The sequence below is a fragment of the Oncorhynchus kisutch genome, linkage group LG12 (genome assembly GCF_002021735.2).
Source record: "Oncorhynchus kisutch isolate 150728-3 linkage group LG12, Okis_V2, whole genome shotgun sequence".
NCBI lineage: Eukaryota > Metazoa > Chordata > Actinopteri > Salmoniformes > Salmonidae > Oncorhynchus > Oncorhynchus kisutch.
The window spans coordinates 27480802-27498630 of NC_034185.2; the positions used below are offsets into that span (position 1 = coordinate 27480802).

The 17829-nt window shown below is 43.6% G+C and overlaps 1 protein-coding gene across 4 annotated transcripts in view; it reads left to right on the forward strand.

Annotated features, from left to right (window-relative positions):
• LOC109900812 (inverted formin-2) overlaps positions 1 to 17829 on the forward strand; it is a 35205-nt gene that overhangs the window by 16402 nt on the left and 974 nt on the right. Inside the window, exons 3-21 of one of the 4 annotated variants that reach the window (XR_004211923.1) lie at positions 132 to 247; positions 532 to 691; positions 3682 to 3715; positions 3886 to 4027; positions 4114 to 4246; positions 4391 to 5152; positions 5303 to 5442; positions 5598 to 5659; positions 11427 to 11529; positions 11701 to 11786; positions 11878 to 11978; positions 12088 to 12158; positions 13675 to 13853; positions 13950 to 14073; positions 14228 to 14392; positions 14617 to 14719; positions 15135 to 15287; positions 15527 to 16064; positions 16181 to 16237. Coding sequence is in view for 3 of the 4 variants with exons in the window: in XM_020496644.2 (XP_020352233.2) it covers positions 132 to 247; positions 532 to 691; positions 3682 to 3715; positions 3886 to 4027; positions 4114 to 4246; positions 4391 to 5152; positions 5303 to 5442; positions 5598 to 5659; positions 11427 to 11529; positions 11701 to 11786; positions 11878 to 11978; positions 12088 to 12158; positions 13675 to 13853; positions 13950 to 14073; positions 14228 to 14392; positions 14617 to 14719; positions 15135 to 15287; positions 15522 to 16064; positions 16258 to 16358 (3278 nt within the window). In the remaining variant the exon portion in view is untranslated. Of the gene's footprint in view, positions 1 to 131; positions 248 to 531; positions 692 to 3681; positions 3716 to 3885; positions 4028 to 4113; positions 4247 to 4390; positions 5153 to 5302; positions 5443 to 5597; positions 5660 to 11426; positions 11530 to 11700; positions 11787 to 11877; positions 11979 to 12087; positions 12159 to 13674; positions 13854 to 13949; positions 14074 to 14227; positions 14393 to 14616; positions 14720 to 15134; positions 15288 to 15521; positions 16065 to 16180; positions 16238 to 16257; positions 16399 to 17829 lie in introns of all 4 variants that reach the window. The other 3 variants (XM_031837303.1, XM_020496644.2, XM_031837304.1) reach the window with 3 other exon arrangements.

Here is a 17829-nt window from a genome sequence, read left to right on the forward strand (position 1 = left end):
AGAGGGCTCGTAAGAAGGGTGGCAAGAGTTTTGGCAAAGGTCTGTCTGTCTGTCTGCCTGCCTGTCTGTCTGTCTGTCTGCCTGTCTGTCTGTCTGCCTGCTGGAACATGATCTCTTTTTTTGATTGGCAGCACTGGACACGTCCAACACCATGGTGAAGATGCAGGTGTTTGAGCTGCTGGCAGCCCTCACCATGTTCAACCCACAGGGACACCACCTGGTCATGGATGCCCTGGATCACTATAAAGTAAGGTGTAACCCTGCCATCTCCTTTTTTATAAAGAACAGCATAAATATACACAAAGACAAATTCTGATAATTATTTTCATATGGTTTACTTTCAAAGCAAATGTCAGCTGAAGCAGCATTGATACCCCCTTGAATTCATACAAAGTATTAAAGGAGGCCTGTGAAAATGTATTGTACCTCGTCTAAGATAAGGAAAACCTACTTTAGATAAGGCATCTCCCTGCTCTTCATGAATTAGGGATGCTGACTTATGTTATCTTCATAACTATATATCTTTGTCAGAGTGTGAAGATCCACCAGTACCGCTTCAGCGTCATCATGAACGAGCTGCATGCGACGGACAACGTGCCGTATATGGTCATCCTCATGAGTGTGGTCAACGTGATCATCTACAGGGTACAGGACCTGAGGAAGAGGGACAAACTACGCAAAGAGTTCATCGGTATCACTACCTCTTCATCATGATTTTTCAACAGTCACATACATAGAGAACAACGGGTGTGAATGGAAGAAAAGAAACAAGGAGACCCTGCTTTCACTACCTCCAATTTAAGTTTTGTGTATCTTCCCAATAATGCTTTTTATTATTTAGATTCACGTATTGTTTCTTGAGAAAGGTTTCCATTGCCATGTATATGTCTACTTGACCTTCCAATACTGTTGCCCAGGAAACGGAGAGGCTTAAGGAGTGTCTGTAGCCCTTTAAAGATCAACCATGCACAAATGTATTACTAGTATCAAGAAGTACCACAATAATGCTTATATACAGTAGCCTACATGGTGTAGAGTGCTTCATATGTTGAAAAATCTATCATAATGATGAAGATATTGCAGTCGTTATAAACAATGGCTTGAATACAGGAAATAGAGATGGACATTCATAGAATTAAGAATTAGAGTACTAGAATGGTCATGAACCTTCTTATGATGGCATAAGGTCAGCCATTTTGGTCAGGGAGTTGGTCAACCATGGTTTGCCCGTGCTGCGATAAGATATTGCGTAAAATAATGAATTTGAATAATTTATCTGCACTGTATGTTTGTTAGTTTGATAGCCAGCCAGTTTTAGAGGAATGATTCCATTCATTTGTTTAATTGCCAGTATGCCAATATCCAAACAATGCAGTCCACAGCCATACGCTGGCGGAAATCAGTAGATGATAGGACTTAGAAAAGTTGTAAATGCAACAAGCACTGATATTGTATCAAATAATAGGGCGGCAGGTAGCCTAGCCGTTAGCGCAGTGTGATAGTAACCGAAAAGTCGCTGGTTTGAATACCCGATCCAACAAGGTGAAAAATGGGTCGATGTGCCCTTGAGCAAGGTATTTAACCCTAATTTGCTCCAGTGGCGCTGTACTACTATGGCTGATCCTGTAAACCAACACATTTCACTGCACCTATCAGCAAAATAGTAAAACATATTTTTTTGATTTATTATATATACACTGTATACACAATAGCATGTTGACATGTTCTGTTTAAATATATTTTAGATGCTTTTTATACAAAAAAAAGGTATAAAACCTGTTTAAACAGTATTTATAATTATATGACAATATTTTAGTTTGACAATAATTATATTACGCAATTTATGATATACAGTGCCTTGCGAAAGTATTCGGCCCCCTTGAACTTTGCGACCTTTTGCCACATTTCAGGCTTCATACATAAAGATATAAAACTGTATTTTTTTGTGAAGAATCAACAACAAGTGGGACATAATCATGAAGTGGAACGACATTTATTGGATATTTCAAACTTTTTTAACAAATCAAAAACTGAAAAATTGGGCGTGCAAAATTATTCAGCCCCCTTAAGTTAATACTTTGTAGCGCCACCTTTTGCTGCGATTACAGCTGTAAGTCGCTTGGGGTATGTCTCTATCAGTTTTGCACATCGAGAGACTGACATTTTTTCCCATTCCTCCTTGCAAAACAGCTCGAGCTCAGTGAGGTTGGAATTTGTGAACAGCAGTTTTCAGTTCTTTGCACAGATTCTCGATTGGATTCAGGTCTGGACTTTGACTTGGCCATTCTAACACCTGGATATGTTTATTTTTGAACCATTCCATTGTAGATTTTGCTTTATGTTTTGGATCATTGTCTTGTTGGAAGACAAATCTCCGTCCCAGTCTCAGGTCTTTTGCAGACTCCATTCTTCCAGAATGGTCCTGTATTTGGCTCCATCCATCTTCCCATCAATTTTAACCATCTTCCCTGTCCCTGCTGAAGAAAAGCAGGCCCAAACCATGATGCTGCCACCACCATGTTTGACAGTGGGGATGGTATGTTCAGGGTGATGAGCTGTGTTGCTTTTACGCCAAACATAACGTTTTGCATTGTTGCCAAAAAGTTCAATTTTGGTTTCATCTGACCAGAGCACCTTCTTCCACATGTTTGGTGTGTCTCCCAGGTGGCTTGTGGCAAACTTTAAACAACACTTTTTATGGATATCTTTAAGAAATGGCCTTCTTCTTGCCACTCTTCCATAAAGGCCAGATTTGTGCAATATACGACTGATTGTTGTCCTATGGACAGAGTCTCCCACCTCAGCTGTAGATCTCTGCAGTTCATCCAGAGTGATCATGGGCCTCTTGGCTGCATCTCCTTGTATGAGCTGAAAGTTTAGAGGGACGGCCAGGTCTTGGTAGATTTGCAGTGGTCTGATACTCCTTCCATTTCAATATTATCGCTTGCACAGTGCTCCTTGGGATGTTTAAAGCTTGGGAAATCTTTTTGTATCCAAATCCGGCTTTAAACTTCTTCACAACAGTATCTCGGACCTGCCTGGTGTGTTCCTTGTTCTTCATGATGCTCTCTGCGCTTTTAACGGACCTCTGAGACTATCACAGTGCAGGTGCATTTATACGGAGACTTGCTTACACACAGGTGGATTGTATTTATCATCATTAGTCATTTAGGTCAACATTGGATCATTCAGAGATCCTCACTGAACTTCTGGAGAGAGTTTGCTGCACTGAAAGTAAAGGGTCTGAATAATTTTGCACGCCCAATTGTTCAGTTTTTGATTTGTTAAAAAAGTTTGAAATATCCAATAAATGTCGTTCCACTTCATGATTGTGTCCCACTTGTTGTTGATTCTTCACAAAAAAATACAGTTTTATATCTTTATGTTTGAAGCCTGAAATGTGGCAAAAGGTCGCAAAGTTCACGGGGGCCGAATACTTTCGCAAGGCACTGTATATCACATGCCTTTCTTTATAAGTAAAATCAGGATTATGCCTCTACTGCCATTAATTCAATTAGACTGGTTTGGATTTCTCCCTGTCCAATATGGCTGCCATTTTCATCCCATTGTAGAACTTTTAGGATTTGTAACATAGCCACTCTAGTAATTGAATAGGATCTCTATGTGGACATGTCAAACTGAATGAAAATGTCTATCTGTGACTTATTCTTTGTCTCGCAGGGCTACAATTACTGGATTTACTTCCAAAACTGAGGTAAGTTGAGTCTTTTGCAAAATACATTTTTATTTATTTCAAATATATATAAACTTTTTCGGAATAAGCAAATGCTCTGTTATGCACAGCACACCAATTTTCTTTCACACTGCTACTTGTTTTTTTCCTGTGGAAATATGTATTTGTGTATGTTTGTGTGTGTGTTACAGGGAGACGGATGATGTGGACCTGAACATCCAGTGTGAGACCTTTGAGGACACCATGGCATATGATGATGCTGAGATGGAGAGCATGTACGGAGGTATTGACATGAGCAGTCACCAGGAAGTCTTCGCCATACTCTTCACCAAAGTAAGCACCAATTAAGGGTGTATTTATTTGTAATTAAAACCCACAGCAGATAATACAAGTAATCTAACCCCCTCCCCTCGCTCCAGGTGAGTAGCTCCCCTGCCTCGGTGCAGTTGCTGTCCATCCTGCACGCGCTGTTGTTGTTGGGGCCGGAACACAGCGAGGTGTGGCTGGCCCTGGAGGCCCTGGCTGACCGTGCTAGTCTGCTGGCACAGGAACGTGAGTCTGAGATCAATCACCTTCATAGTCCATAAAAACATCATTTTCACCATTTATTTAGTGTGGCCATGTACGCTGACATGTTTTGGCTGGTTTATATTATGTCACTCTGACATTGCCTGTGTGTGTGTGTGTGTTCTTTAGCTGAAGTTGACTCCACCGAGCGCTTGATGGAACGTCTGGTGTCCTCCAAGGCTCAGCAAGGGTCACCTAAGGTCAAGGTCAAGACCACAGACAGGGGCGTTCAGATAGACCTGAGAGAAAGATTGACCGATCATTTGGTCGTCCTCGTTAAAGGATCTACCTCCCCTGTTGCCACTGCACCCCCCCCTCCTTCTCCTCCTCCACCACCACCACTACAAGGCATGGCAGCTTTCGGCACACCCCCACCCCAACCTCCACCCCCACCACTTCTTGGCTTCTCTGGGATGCTGTCCCTTCCCCCTCCTCCGCCTCTCCCCGGTCTCCCTCCTACCCAACCTCATCTACCAGGGATGGGGTATGGGAGTACACCGCCTCCCCCACCCCTGCCTGGCATGGGTCCCCCCCCACCACCACCCCTATCTGGCACAATGGGTCCCTACCCACCACCACCACCACCCCTGCCTGGGATGTGTCCCCCACCACCACCACCCCTGCCTGGGATGGGTCCCCCACCACCTCCACCCCTGCCTGGGATGGGTCCCCCACCACCACCACCCCTGCCTGGGATGGGTCCCCCACCCCCACCACCACTGCCTGGTATGGGCCCCCCACCTCCCCCTGGTGGCGGTGACATGATTATGGCCCAGAGTGTGCAGACGCTGGGCCGATCCTACTATGCCCCTCCACCCAAGGCGGGCCGCTGTCCCACACTACGCATGAAGAAGCTCAACTGGCAGAAGCTGCCATCCAGAGTGGTGACTGGTAAGGGACCTGTCAGATTGTGTCACCATTGAATTAAACCAACAAATACAGTTGACCCTGACAAGTGCAAATTGGATACATTTCAACTCAAGAGTGTAGTGTATAAGTCATAATTCAAATACTGTACACCATTTTGTTATTTTGCTCCAGACAGTCACTCCATGTGGACATCGGTACAGTCAGATTCTCTGGAGCCTGACTACTCCAGTATTGAGGAGCTCTTCTGTCTGCCAGTGACAGAGTCAAAGGCCAAAGGCAGCGCCCCTGCGGTCAAACAGGAGCCCAAAGAGGTAGAGAGAGTAATCAATGTGGTCTTACCCCATCCCATTAGACTTTGAAATGGCCTTATAATCTCACTCTCTCTTCTCCCTTCATCATTATTGTCATTTTCCTTAACACATCCCCTGTTTTAATTTCAAGCATCACACTTTTTCTCCATCAACAGATTTCTTTCATCGATGCCAAGAAAAATCTCAACCTGAACATATTCTTAAAACAATTCAGATGGTGAGTATTTTCAGGCAAGAAATATGAAGAAGAGAGTCTTAGTAAAGGAGGCAACACAAGAATTGATAGGTACTGTAGAAGAGTGTTGAAATACAGTGCTTTCAGAAAGTATTCGCACCCCTTGACTTTTTGTTGTGTTACAGACAGAATATAAAATGGATGACATTTTATGTCACTGGCCTACACGTACAACTCTATAATATCAAAGTGGAATGATGGTTTTTGAAATTTGTACAAATGAATTCAAAATGAAAAGCTGAAATGTTTTGAGTCAATAAGTATTCAACTCATTGTAATGCCCGTCACACAGGTGAAAACGACGCCACTCAAACAAATGCCCCAAAACACAGGGGAATTAAACAGTCCCGAACAACACATGTATACGCAAAACCGTGACTTACAGTCGTGCACTAGAGTACACATAAAACAATCCCGCACACCCAGCAGCCGGGCCGGCTGGATAATAAAGTCCAACCAATTAACCTAACTAAAACACAGGTGTAACTAATAAACAGACAAGGGGGAGGAAAATTATCAGTGGCAGCTAGTAGGCCGGTGACGACGACCGCCGAGCGCCACCTGAACAGGAAGGGGAGCCACCTTCGGTAGGAGTCGTGACAGTTATGTCAAGCCTAAATAAGATCAGGAGTAAAAATGTGCTTAACAAGTCACATAATAAGTAGCATTGGACTCACTTTGTGTGCAATAATAGTGTTTAACATGATTATTGTATGGCTACCTCACCTCTGTACACCACACATACAATTATCTGGAAGGTCCCTCAGTCAAGCAGTACATTTCAAACACAGATTCAACCACAAAGACCAGGGACGGTTTCCAATGCTTCGCTTTGAAGGGCACCTATTGAAAAGAAGGAAGCCTGTACAGAATTAAAATATTTCAAAATATGCATCCTCTTTGCAATAAAGTAAATAAAGTAAGTTTTAATAAAGTAAAACTGCAAAAAATATGGCAAATAAATTAACTGTATGTCCTGAATACAGGTTAAAGTCTGCGTGAAAGAGCCGCTAACCTAGCTAAGCTGCTAACGTTAGCCATAAAGCTAACAAAGTTAGTCCCAGATGAGTTTTCCAATGGGGCCCTCTTTGTCTGGAGAGGTAAATGAACGGCTCCAGCGCTGTAGGAGTTGTATCTATTATTCTGTGTTTTAGGACAAACTGGATCACTCAGAGTTACAATGCGGCAATTGTTTGCTTGTCGAGGATTATAGGCTTTAGGTGGCTTCCTTGATCCCGCAGGTAGCCAGCCTACGTAAGAAATTGGGAAAAACGCAGAGTGAAATGTTTAACTTTTCTACGCCAATTGCTGGATGGCTTCTGAACATGTTGGATGCATCTCCGTCTTGTCGTTTGTCGTTATCGGACTGGCCGGTGTTGCCCGTTTGTTCGCCAGGGGAGCCATCTCCTGCCTCTTCTCCCCAATCTGATAGCGGAGTCGAAGGAGCACAGCAAGAGGAGCATGGCAATCAACAATGGTCACATGTCACGAGCCGTGTAAGCCGAAGACAGCGGCCTGCCGCAAAGCAATACTACACTCCCAATGAGAGGCCTGGAGTATACGAATAGTTTCGCCGCCCTGGGGCCTGATCTTCCTGCACCTTCGTCGCTGGGGTTACCTGTGTCTGCAGCCGCTGTGCCTACTCCGTATGGGCTTCAGGCAGAAGTCATCACACTTTGTTATGTATTGTGACTGCAGTTTCCTCTGCTTGGAGCAACAGTGAAGTGGGCAGTGCAGTATGGATTTCTTCTCTTACATCTGCAAGCAGATTCTGAACATCAGACAGGATGGCATTGTCTCCCTCAATCCGTGCAATGGCTACTGCTATAGGTTTCAGGATTTTCAGGCTGCTTAACACTCTCCCCCAAAATAAATCATCCAGGAGGATGCTCTTGATGGGGTTGTCCATATCGGCAGACTGTGATATGGACATTTCTTGGAGAGACTCCTTCCCCTCCAGGAGACTGTCAAAAATGATGACAGCACCACCCCAACAGGTGTTGCTGGGCAGCTTCCATGTGGTGCTCTTATTCCACTCACTTTGCTTGGTGAGGTAGATTGCTGCTGTAACTTGATGACCCTTCACAATCCTAACCATTTCCTTGGATCTCTTGTAGAGTGTATCCATTGTTTTCAGTGCCATGATGTCCTTGGGTGGGTGTGATGTGAGGGTAGGACTCCTCCACTTTAGACCAAGCAGCATTGTTTGTGAAAATACCTTCTGTGGTCAAAGGTCATTGATGACTGCCTTTAGCTCACCTGCAATGTAGAGACCAGTGTGTCTGTTGTCCCTTGTGTCTCTGCACTTGTATAATACTGGTTGAAGGGTGGAAATATAGTTCATTGTTCCTTGCCCACGAACATTCGACCACCCATCAGAGATGATTGCAATATAGTGTGCTTTCTCTATGATTTGCTTGACCTTCACTTGAACTATGTTGAACTCTGCATCCAGCAAATGAGTAGATAAAGCATGTCTGGTTGGAGGGGTGTATGCTGGGCGAAAAACATTCAGAAATCTCTTCCAATACACATTGCCTGTGAGCATCAGAGGTAAACCAGTTGCATACACAGCTCAAGCAAGACATTCGTCAGCATTTCTCTGACTACGTTCCTCCATTGTGTAAAAAAAAAAACTTCTGTTTCCAGAAGGACCATGAGCTGTTGCTACCAATAAGGTGTCTGATTCATAATTAGAGGGACTTTTGTCAGAGGCTGCTTGTTGTGAGCGCTGAGGGAACTTTATGCACTTGGTCATTCTGCATCTTTGTTGCATTCTTCACATATGATTTGGCACTGTATTTGCAAATGTACACAGCTTTTCCTTCTACATTAGCTGCAGTGAAATGTCTCCACACATCACATAGTGCCCGTGGCATTTTCCTGTAAAGATCAGATTTTTTTGTTGTAAAAAATGCCAAATAAACCCTATGTACAGATAAATAGTTAAGCAGTTAGATTAAACAACTCCTTTGTAAGATACATGATTTCAAATGAAACATGTATGGAAACAGGTGAATTAACACTCCTCATTTAGCAGGCTCAAGCAAGCTAGATCTCACATGGTAGCAAAAACTAACTAGCAGAAATTGTTAGTTAGAAATCATTTAAACACACTTTGCTCTAGGCTACTATTTACTAATTAAGAAAAAATAATGCATGTCAAATAAAATATATTCGCATCACTGAGTATTGTAATCAAAACTTACCAGAAAGAATGTAATCCTTGGCTTAGACAGTGTAGTAGTGTGGGCTCAATAGCATCTCATTAGGGTGGAAGATCTTAAGAATCAGCTGTACATGTGATGGAAGAATGCACTGTGCATGCAGAGGGTTGCAATTCCATTGAATTGGGGATATTTTAACCAAAATATGCCACAAGATCTACAATTGCCTTAAAAAAGGTTCACTGTTATAAGCTTTTTTGAGGAATTTAATCAAAATTCACCAAATTCCAGGGCTTAAATTCCCATGGAAAATTTTGTACAAATTCCGAAACTTTACTGGAAAGTTTCCAACCCTTTGCAACCCTAGTTGAGAGGGATGGAAAATAATTCTGGCTGCACAACCGATTGGCAAACGTACTACAAATTGAGAAATCATGTGACAACTGAATAAATAGAAGAATAAACTACACTATGAAACAAAGATAAATGACAAAGAATGATAGTAAAAAGCACCGTCAATGAAATGCTAGGAAAAAAGGCCAACTCTGCTCCATCATTCATTGAATGAGATGGCTCATTCATTACAAAACTGACTGATATTCCCAACTATTTTAATATTTTTTTCATTGGCAAACTTGCCAGCAACATGCCAGCCACAAACACTGACACTACACATCCAAATATATCTGACCAAATTAGGAAAGACAAGAATAGCAATTTTGATTTCCTTAAAGTGAGTGTGGAAGAGGTGAAAAAATTATTGTTGTCTATCAACAATGACAAGCCACCGGCCGGGGTCTGACAACTTGGATGGAAAATGACTGAGGATAATAGCGGACGATATTGCCAGTCCTATTTGCCATATCATAAATTTATGCCTACTCGAAAGTGCGTGCCCTCATGCCCGGAGTGCAGCAAAAGTCATTCCGCTACCTAAGAATAGTAAAGCCCCATTCACTGGCTCAAATAGCCCACCAATCATCCTGTTACCAACCCTTAGTAAAGTTTGTGTTTGACCAGATACAGATCTATTTTACACGAAACAAATTTACAACAGACTTTCTGCACGCTTATAGGGAAGGTCATTCAACAAGCACAGCACTTACACAAATGACTGATGATTGGTTGAGAGAAATTGATGATAAAAAGATTGTGGGAGCCATTTTGTTAGACTTCAGTGAGTTTTTTTACATTATCCATCGTAGCCTGCTGCTGGAAAAACGTATGTGTTATGGCTTTACACCCCCTGCTATATTGTGGATACAGAGTTACCTGTCTAACAGAACACAGAAGATTTTCTTTAATGGAAGCCTCTCCAACATAATCCAGGTAGAATCAGGAATTCCCCATGGCAGCTGTCTAAGCCCCATACTTTCTTTCAATCTTTACTAACGACATACCACTTGGCTTTGAGTAAAGCCATTGTGTCTGTGGATGCAGATGACTCAACACTATTATACACGTCAGCTACTACAGCAACTAAAATGACTGCAACACTAAACAAAGAGCTCCAGGTAGTTTCAGAATGGGTGGCAAGGAATAAGTTAGCCCTAAATATTTCAAAAACTAAATGCATTGTATTTGGGACAAATCATTGTGTAAATTTAGCAAGTTGAGGTGACTAAACTGCTTGGAGTAACCCTGTATTGTAAACTGTCATAGTCAAAACATATTGATACAACAGTAGCTAAGATGGGGAGAAGTCTGTCAATACTAAAGTGCTGCTCTGCTTTCTTGACAGCACTATTAACAAGGCAGGTCCTACAGGCTATAGTTTTGTCGCACCTAGACTACTGTTCAGTCTTGTAGTCAGGTGCCACAAAAAGGGACCTTTGAAAGTTATTAACATGTTGAAAATCACCGAGCTGTCTGTTTAAAACAACTAGCACACAGTTCAGAAACCCATGCACACCCCACAAAACATGCCACCCAATGGTCTCTTCACGGTCCCCAAGTCCAGAACAGACCATGGAAGGCGCACAGTTATACACAGAGCCATGACAATATGGAACTATTCCACATCAGGTAACTGATGCAAGCAGTAGAATCATTTTTAAAAAATACAGATAAAAATACACCTTCTGGAACAGCGGGGACTGTGAAGAAACACAAGCATAGGCACAGTCACATGCATATATACACATTATATTTGTGTTGATTTTGTGTTGTAGATATGTGGTACTGGAGTATGGGCCTGAGGGCAGACACTTAATGTGTTGTGAATTCTGTAATGAATGTACTGTAATGTTTTAAAAAATTGTATAACTGCCTTAATTTTGCCAGACACCAGGAAGAGTAGCAGCTGCCGTGGCATTAACTAATGGGGATCTTTAATAAATACAAATACAAAGTGTTATGTTTGCAGTAAATCCAACACATCACTGAGTACAACGGTTCATATTTTCAGGCATGGTGGTAGCTGCATCATGTTATGTCATTATGGGGTATTGTGTGTAGATGGGTGAGATAAAAAAATCAATTTAACACATTTTGAATTCAGGCTGTAACACTACTAAATGTGGAATAAGTTAAGGGGTATGAATACTTTCTGAAGACACTGTAATTTGTATGTCCCCTAACAGCTCACATGAGGACATTGTGGCCATGATCCGAAAAGGGGACCGCTCCAAGTTCGATGTGGAGGTGCTGAAACAGCTACAGAAGCTACAACCAGAGAAGCATGAGGTCCGTGCCGTCCATGGAATCCCTGCCAAGTTAATTTGTTAATTTCAAGCGGCCACACTGTATTTCTAGATCTAAATACATTTCCCATTTTGATAGGGACATAGTGTTGGGAACCAAATGTTTGTTGTCAGTTTATGTTCATAGAAAGTTTTTTTTCTTCCCACCACTCAGATGGATAACCTCACGTCCTACCAGGGAGAGAGACAGAAGTTAGCTGGTGTGGACCAGTTTTATCTCCAGCTCCTAGCTGTTCCTTGGTAAAGTTCTCCACCTTTTTGCTGTTCACTGAGCTAGGACCGATTCACCCTGGATGTTGACCTTGGTTGTGTGTATGTGTTTGACCCCCAGCTATGCCCTGAGGATCGAGTGCATGTTGCTGTGTGAGGAGATCAGCTCAGTGTTACAGATGATGCAGCCTAAAGCCGAGCTGCTGGATGAGGCCTGTGAGAGTAAGTCCAGGCACCAGGCTGGCTGCCCTACCACTTTCATCACCTCTACGACTAATTAAAATTCCTTTTATTTATTCTCTTTAATCGGTTATTATTTCTATCCTATAAGGTCTGAGGGTGAGCACTCGACTGCCAAGCTTCTGCAAGCTCATTCTGGACGTTGGAAACTTCCTTAACTACGTAAGAATCCATAACATGTGATGGCATATAGTACCAAACTCAGCAAAAAAAGAAACATCCTCTCACTGTCAACTGCATTTATTTTCAGCAAACTTAACATGTGTAAATATTTGTATGAACATAAGATTCAACAACTGAGACATAAACTGAACAAGTTCCACAGACATGTGACTAACAGAAATGGAATAATGTGTCCCTGAACAAAGGGGGGGTCAAAATCAAAAGTAACAGTCAGTATCTGGTGTGGCCACCAGCTGCATTAAGTACTGCAGTGCATCTCCTCCTCATGGACTGCACCAGATTTGTCAGTTCTTGCTGTGAGATGTTACCCCACTCTTCCACCAAGGCACCTGCAAGTTCCCGGACATTTCTGGGGGGAATGGCCCTAGCCCACACCCTCCGATCCAACAGGTCCAAAACATGCTCAATGGGATTGAGATCCGGGCTCTTCGCTGGCCATGGCAGATCACTGACACTCCTGTCTTGCAAGAAATCACGCACAGAACGAGAAGTATGGCTGGTGGCATTGTCATGCTGGAGGGTCATGTTAGGATGAGCCTGCAGGAGGGGTAACACATGAGTGAGGAGGATGTCTTCCCTGTAACGCACAGCGTTGAGATTGCCTGCAATGACATCAAGCTCAGTCCGATGATGTTGTGACACACCGCCCCAGACCATGACGGACCCGCCACCTCCAAATCGATCCCGCTCCAGAGTACAGGCCTTGGTGTAACGCTCACTCCTTCGACGATACACGCGAATCCGACCATCACCCCTGGTGAAACAAAACCGCAACTCGTCAGTGAAGAGCACTTTTTGCCAGTCCTATCTGGTCCAGCGACGGGGGTTTGTGCCTATAAGCAACGTTGTTGCCGGTGATGTCTGGTGAGGACCTGCCTTACACCAGGCCTACAAGCCCTCATTCCAGCCTCTCTCAGCCTAATGTGGACAGTCTGAGCACTGATGGAGTGATTGTGCATTCCTGGTGTAACTCGGCAGTTGTTGTTGCCATCCTGTACCTGTCCCGCAGGTGTGATGTTCGTATGTACCGATCTTGTGCAGGTGTTGTTACACGTGGTCTGCCACTGTGAGGACGATCAGCTGTTCGTCCTGTCTCCCTGTAACACTGTCTTAGGCGTCTCACAGTAATGGCATTGGCATTGGCCACGTCTGCAGAGTCAGTAGAAAGGCCTCTTTAGTGTCCTACGTTTTCATAACTGTGACCTTAATTGTCTACCGTCTGTAAGCTGTTAGTGTCTTAATGACCGTTCCACAGGTGCATGTTCATTAATTGTTTATGGTTCATTGAACAAGCATGGGGAACAGTGTTTAAACCCTTTACAAGGAAGATCTGTGAAGTTATTTGGATTTTTACGAATTATCTTTGAAAGACAGGGTCCTGAAAAAGGGATGTTTCTTTTTTTGTTGAGTTTATAACCAAACACAAAAAAGATGGTCTCACAACAACGTTGTTAGTTGTTAGTGAGAGAACTGTCTGTCTATCTCTGTTCTACAGGGGAGCCACACGGGGAACGCGGAGGGCTTCAAGATCGGAACCCTGCTAAAGCTCACTGAGACCAAGGCCAATAAAAGTCGCATAACTCTGCTCCACCACATCCTACAGGAGGCGGAGCAGAACCATGATGACTTGTTGAACCTTCCAGATGATTTGGAGATCTGTGAAAAGGCTGCTGGGTATTGGAAAAAGCTGTATACAACATTGTGGAGTCTAATCAAAGCTTGATACGGAGGCTATGCTAACCTTACCACGTTTATTGTTTACTTCCACAGTGTGAATTTGGAGTCTATCCAGACAGAGGTGAGCTCGCTCATCAAGCGGTTGAAAGATTCAGAGAAGAAGGTGGCTTCCTCTTCTGTGGAGGACATCAAGGAGCAGTATCTAACGGCAATGCAGGTGGGTTGCAATACCTCTCCTCACCACCAGAGAGCAGGTGACTTTGTAGTTTCGCAAAAGCTCCCCTTTAATGGTTTTAGAGATTTGTGACTTCATCGTGATTGTTGCCAGATCATAACTAAATAAATCCCCCTGAATTGGCTGTCTACTCTAGGGAAGCCTGGAGGCTTGCAGGGAGCTGGAGGAGAGGTTTTTCTCCATTGACAGGAAGAAGGAGGATCTGGCACTGTATCTGTGTGAGGACTCATCCCGTCTCTCTCTGGAGGAGCTGTTCAGCACTATAAAGACCTTCAGGGGACTCTTCATCAAAGCTCTCAAGGTGAGAGAAACAAATAACTAATGGACCTACTTCACCTATTGACGTTCCTATATAAAACCATTCAATTTAAGTATATCTTTCTGTGTTTATTCCACAAACCGGGTCATACATTTTGACTGCATAGGTCCTCCAATTTTGTTCAGAGATGAAATACCACATTGCTATGGTTTCACATTCTGGATACTTACTATTACTGTCTTTTCTTTTGCTTTTTTAAATCCCAGGACAATCAGACCCGCCAAGAGCAAGCCATCAAGGCAGAGAAGAGGAAGAAACAGCAGGAGGAGGAGGATTCCAAGCGACCAAGAGGGGATAACGGGAAGATAAGTGAGTCTAACCGCCAGCCAACACTCCAAATAACACTGTTACCTCAAGGCACTCCCTGGTGACTATAGTCATAACTCAACAGTGTCCCATTACCAACATCATAATCATACATGGATCATTTGTAGCTTCTGAAAGGGATTCTCCCTGGCTGTGTCTCAATAGTCTTCAGAAGATCCCTTTCCTCGTCTCCTCCTCCACAAAATAGAAGGTTTCCATTGCCTTTAACTGTCCAGTCTTTCAGTGCAGATTAAGGAAAGGAGACTGGGAAATTATGCCACTTTCTAAGGACAGTTGACACCTATAAGTGCATGTTTGATAATTGCAATTCACCAGTCCAAATTCAAACGCACTACCAGAGCATTGCATGTATCAGGGTTGACTGTTTTGAGATGAACCCTCTGTCCCTCAACCCCAGTTCGTAAAGCCCCCCCAGTCCAGGAAGAGGGCTGCATAATCGACCACCTGCTGTCTGACATCAGGAAGGGCTATGCACTGAGGAAGACCAGGCCCCGGGCCGACAGGACAAGCCTGCCCTCTGCAGACAAGAAAAGGGACAGCAGTCTGCCGGGTGAGCATGAGGATGGGACTGGCCATTGATTCTGCTGCTGCCTTGAGCTGTTTGAAAGATATTACTAAGGCCCTGTCCAGAAACGCCCTCTTACCTCTAAGCACTAGGCACTTGTGTAGATCTGAAAGGCTTGCATGTAGAATGTAGAAGAGGTTTGTAGAGGAGGTAAATGTAGTTAGTTGTGCTGTATGTTAATATCTTTAATGAATAATTGTCCTTTCTCTCCTCCCCTAGAGCAGGGCACACAGCCTGAGGGATTGCCTGCTATAGATGCTAAAGATGGAGATGAAGTTGAAAAGGTGACATCACCCAATGACCAAAGACAACAAGACAGAGATTCAGTCGTAGGGGAGTCCTCATCTGGCCTCCCCACACACCCCTCACTCATTTCACATTCACCCGAAACCTTAGGCCCCTCAGACCTCCATACCACCACCACCAAGGACCAGGGAACCTGTGATCACACACAGAGTGAGGACCTCAAACCTGGGATGGATTCCTTGGCTGACCGCCTGGTCGAGGAGGAGTCCCCAGAGGTGGAGAGGGTTAAGGCTGCTGATTCAGAGGTTGAGGATGTGAACAGGAATGCATTCTCAGCTGGTGGGGATGTTCCAAAGAGCGGAGACACAGAGATAGATGGGAACCAGGAAAGTGGAGCTGATGGAAAGGGGTTAGAGGAGAGTCAATCATCAGAGTCCCCCTCAAACACAGCTGCTGGTGACGCACAGCCCAAACCACAGGCACAGAAACGGGGGGATACTAAGAGACATAGAGAAGGTAATGTCTTCAGAACTAGCCTCATCTTGATAGAAAATGAACCATTCTTGCTTATCTAGATTTTTTTTGTCCTGTAAGGAAAACTTTGTTTCTTGTCTTTAATTCCCTAAAAACAGACATGGGCTATGGAAAAGGCCACACTAAACCTAAAAAGAGTTGTGTGTTACATTGAGGTAGGTTCTCCTCCTTTCAGGCTTTTCAGAATCCCAGAAACACCATCCACTAACCCTGCATGGATCTAACCAGGTCATTGGTGGGGCGTCAGGTAGCCTAGTGGTTAGAGCTTTGGACTAGTAACCGAAAGGTTGCAAGATCAAATCCCTGAGCTGACAAGGTAAACATCTGTCATTCTGCCCCTGAACAAGGCAGTTAACCCACTGTTCCTAGGCCGTCGTTGAAAATAAGAATTTGTTCTTAAAACTGACTTGCCTGGTTAAATAAAAGTAATAATAAATGGGTGATTTAAGGGTCCTGTTTCACTGGTTTCCTTTCAATTCTGTGTCTTGTCCATCCTGCATATCCCTCCCCTTTCCTCAGTGACCTTTCATACACCTGTTCCTGCTCCAACTCTCTTCCATGTCTGGGGGGTATGTGGTGTGGTTAGCCTGGCTGGCTATGTGTTGGTGCTTTATGGATGACTCCCAGGGGCTTTTTGTTGGTTGTGTATATTGTCTGTCAGCTAGCACTAGGTGGTTGGAGATTTGTAGGCTTGCCATCATTGGATCCCCCCAGTACCCAAGGTGACCTTATGATGGGAGATGTGATACACCTCGCGCCTGGCGGAACGCATACCGACCTACTGAACACTGCAGGACCTCAGTCGAACTGCCTGTTCTCCCTACCAACAACCACCACCACACACAAACACATGCACGTGCACACACACACACAGAGTAAATCATTGAATTAGATCAGATCTGGGCCAGTGGTTTTGTGGGTCATTTCTAGGTTGTTATTGATTCACTCGGTTTGAGCAACATTTTGTGTATGTTACATGTAGTGCCTAACAAGGAACAAGTCTCTATAAAAAATTATGTTGCATTTGATGTTAAGAACAACCCACTGGGCACAGACGCCATCTATTCCACGTTGGTTCAATGTAATTTCATTGAAATGGTGTGGAAACAACAATGATTCAACCAGTGTGAGCCCAGTGGGAACTTACTACTGCAAACTAATCCTTTTTACCAGATTTCCCCCCATTTTTTGTTTCTTTTATGAATTTTTGCCCCCATTTTTATTTTATTTTATAAATGAACATGTCAGGGAAGCAATTTGTCGTCAGTGTGCTGTAAATCTTTGTCACTCTGCTAAGGGATGTTAAAATCACAGATGTCCGCTGAAGATGACATTCCTGTGGGGTCTATGGGTCTATTATATTCTATCCGCCAGTGTGCAGTCTGGAGAGAGGGACTGCTATGGGTCTGACGCTCAGTACACTTTCCTTGTTATGTAAACACTTGAGGCAGAAGTTGTCCTTATTCACAGATTACCATTTATCGTTAGGGCAATTCAAATATCTGACCCTAGATCAGTTGTCAGGGGACAATTCTACCGACTTCACCTGAACGTACACAGCTTCACTAAAATCCCACAACATCAAGCTTAACCTATATTTGTGTCCTTGTCTCCATTGTTTGGGGGTGCTTCCTTTCCATGCACTCTCATCTTGTTGATTTACTTTACTTAATCCTTTCAGCTCCTAGTGTAGCAACGGGTCTCAACTGTCTATCGTCTTGTATTCTGGGTGAAATTAAATTAGCTA